General features: G+C 56.9%; 2 protein-coding genes across 2 annotated transcripts; one reads left to right on the top strand and one right to left on the bottom strand.

Moving 5' to 3' along the window:
• Positions 1 to 71: 71 nt before the first annotated feature.
• Positions 72 to 767, bottom strand: SDRG_15286 (hypothetical protein; the record flags this gene model as incomplete). Its single annotated transcript, XM_008621454.1, has 2 exons — positions 72 to 461; positions 510 to 767. The coding sequence occupies 2 exons, from the start codon at positions 765 to 767 to the stop codon at positions 123 to 125; spliced, it is 597 nt and encodes a 198-aa protein (XP_008619676.1). The 3' UTR covers positions 72 to 122.
• Positions 768 to 1,194: 427 nt separating this feature from the next.
• SDRG_15285 (hypothetical protein) lies at positions 1,195 to 2,467 on the top strand (the record flags this gene model as incomplete). The annotated part of the gene is made up of 2 exons (XM_008621453.1): positions 1,195 to 2,314; positions 2,445 to 2,467. Exons 1-2 carry the CDS (start codon positions 1,213 to 1,215, stop codon positions 2,465 to 2,467), a joined length of 1,125 nt encoding a protein of 374 aa, XP_008619675.1. The 5' UTR covers positions 1,195 to 1,212.
• Positions 2,468 to 2,889: the final 422 nt, after the last annotated feature.

Raw genomic sequence — 2,889 nt, 5'->3', positions numbered from 1 at the left:
GATAGGACCCCAGCCAGGGTCCAAGAATAGGGTCATTCAAAAAGCTTCGCTCATCGACACCGTCTGTATGCGAACGCTTAAGGTGGTTTGCAAACGCAGACTACTCGAACGCGCTACGAGACTTAGTGTTTTGATTCCAACGTTGCTCGGACAAGTGCCTTGAGGTCGGCGACTGCGGCCTTCTGGCTTGGCAAGAGAAAGACGCAGAGGCAGCCGAGACCCGTTGCAGCGTACGAAATCACATACGTGTACGCGACGTGGTTCCGTGTCTCGGGCGCATCGAGCGCAATACGCTCTCTCCCAACGTCAAAGTGGGCGTCGGGGACGGTAAGCAGCGGGCCAAAGACGCCCGGAAGGTTTGCGATCGTCGTCAAAAGGCCGTACATGACACCTTCGCTACCTTCGTCGGCGAGCTCGATGATGACAAACGTACCAACGACAAAGTTGATGCCCAACGGCAGCTGCGTCGTGAGCAGGACGCCAAAGAAGAATCACTGACTGCGGAGCACGTCGTAGATGGGACAATAGACCGCGACCGCATCAATCACATTCGCACCGACGGCCATGAGCACGAGCGCGTAGCGCCAGTTCCACTGGGTTCCATACTTGCCCGTGGCCGCGAGCACGCTCGCAAAGACGAGGCTACCCAAAATGCTCGTCAACGCCGTGTTGAGCGTCTCGACCTTGGCCCAGTAGAGTGCCACGTACGGCGCGGCGGTCGTGTTGATGTACGAGTTGCTGAGCGAGAAGAGGAAGATGAAGACCATGACCTGCCACACGACACGCTTCAGCGCGAGCGTCCAGAGCCGCGCCAAGTAATTCGCGACCGATACCGGCTGCGTCGCTTTCGTGTCGCGAATGAAAAACCATCCATCGTTTAGGTCCACACTGCAGTGCGCAAAATTACAGAGATTTTCGAAATGGCTCTGAAGTCAAATCGCGTCCGAACACATCGTTCATTGATCGACGCTGGACGTAAGAGGGCTGTTTGAATTGGCTGCGCTAGGCAGTCCTCGGTGGAAGACGCTGGACTGAGCAGGAACACGCAAATGGGCCTTTCGTTTACGTTGCCATGTAGTACTAATACTTGATTGGACGACAAAATAGTCATGAAACGACCCCTGCTTTATAGATGGGGGCCCAGCTTGGCCAATCTGACGAAGCCGATGACAGATAAGAATTCTTCTCGTGCTACCAACTTGTAGTGCAGCAATGATTTCGTCCATGCGTACCAAAGCGCATCTCGTCTTGTTGGCACTTCACTACGTCGCCGGTCTAACAGCTGCGCCAGCCATGACCACCAACGTGTGTGCGTCTCCTGCGTTTGCTGCGGCCCCCGTCATTGCAATGGGCCGTACGCCAGCATCCATCAAGGTGCTTGTTCAAGGCGAGTATGTCTGCTTCCAGTTCAACATCTCGGACGACACGGTGCAGTGGGGGTCACTGGCCATTGCGTCGACGCCCAAAATGGTCGGCGACACACCGTACAACGTTGTGATTTTGGATGTCGCGGCACCTCCCGCGCTGCTCTACACCATGAAGGGCGGCGGCCTCCAAGACACGACAGTCAATGCCGACCAATCGCCAATCAACGTGACGCAGTCGACGCACATCAACGGCGTGCTCTCCTTTACATTTCAGCGGCGGCTTGCAGCCGTTGTCGACTCGGACGTGGCCATTGACCCGAGCGGCGTCACGACATTAACATGGTCGTACGACACCAAGTCATTCCCATCCGACCACAAGGCCAGCGGTGCGCTTCAGCTGACGCTCAACGCGGCGCACAATGTCAATGCACCGCTCAACACACTCTACACGGCGGTCATTGCAGCTGGTGTCTTTGGCGTCATGTTGGCGCTTGGTATTGTCGCCACGTACTTGGGTCGTTTCCGCCTCATCAACTACACAACGTTGTGCGCTCCGCCCAAATCCGACAAAGGTCTTGCGCCACTGGTGCAGATTCTCGCCGACCTCAAGATCGGAGAAGGCATTATCGTGCTGCTCTTTCTCGGTGCGCTCGTCGGTGCCAGTCTCTATCTCCAGACGCCAACGCCGATTCTCAACTACGCTCGCTTTGCGTTCATCTCGGGCCACCTCTCGTTACTGAGCCTGATGTTTTCGCTCATTCCAATTGCGCGCGGACCGCACTGGCAACATTTATTTGGCTCGTCCCATGACCGCGTACTGAAATTCCATCGTGCGAGCTCGTGGCTGTTTGTGCTCTTTGGCCTCGTGCACCTGGTGCTGTACATTCCAGCGACGAGTCCCGTGAGCACTCAAGTGTATGGGCAGTCCGCCGTGTGGCCCATCGCCGGTGCATTTGCCCTGGTAGCAGGCCTCTCGCTCGTCGTGGCGAGCTGGTTTCGGCGCAAGTACTATGCGCGCTTTTACATGCACCACCGCATGGCGTCTATTGTCGTTTTTGTGTTTGTGCTGTTGCACAGCGCCGTCATTCGCTACGCGATGATTGTCCCTCTCGCCCTTTACGTGTTCTCGGGCGTCTTTCGTGTCCGAGCTTTCTGTCAGCGCTTTGACGCGATCGTCGACACGTCCGGCGCCAAGACCGTGACCCTGACGCTGTCGTCGACCGCGTTGACGAAGAAATGGGTGGCAACCATGAATCCGGCCTCGTTCTTTTACGTTCAAGTGCCCAGCGTCGCGATTGTCGAGTGGCATCCGTTTACAGGTATCGTCACGCCGGACGGGAAGTCGATCGGGTTTTGCATCAAGGCTTTGACGACCGGGCGTTTTGTCGACAAAGTGGTCGACGACGTTGCCAGCCGCAATGGCTGCGGCAAGGAAACGCTGCCGATTGTGCTCGGGGGACCGTACGGCACCGTGTCGGTGCACCTCCCATCGTACCAAGTCGTCGTTCTCGTTGCCGGTGGC

Source organism: Saprolegnia diclina, assembly GCF_000281045.1.
Source record: "Saprolegnia diclina VS20 unplaced genomic scaffold supercont1.87, whole genome shotgun sequence".
In the NCBI taxonomy this organism is placed as follows: Eukaryota; Oomycota; class Saprolegniomycetes; order Saprolegniales; family Saprolegniaceae; genus Saprolegnia; species Saprolegnia diclina.
The sequence above is the reverse complement of the archived record's forward strand: the minus strand, read 5'-3'. Positions and strand labels throughout refer to the sequence as shown.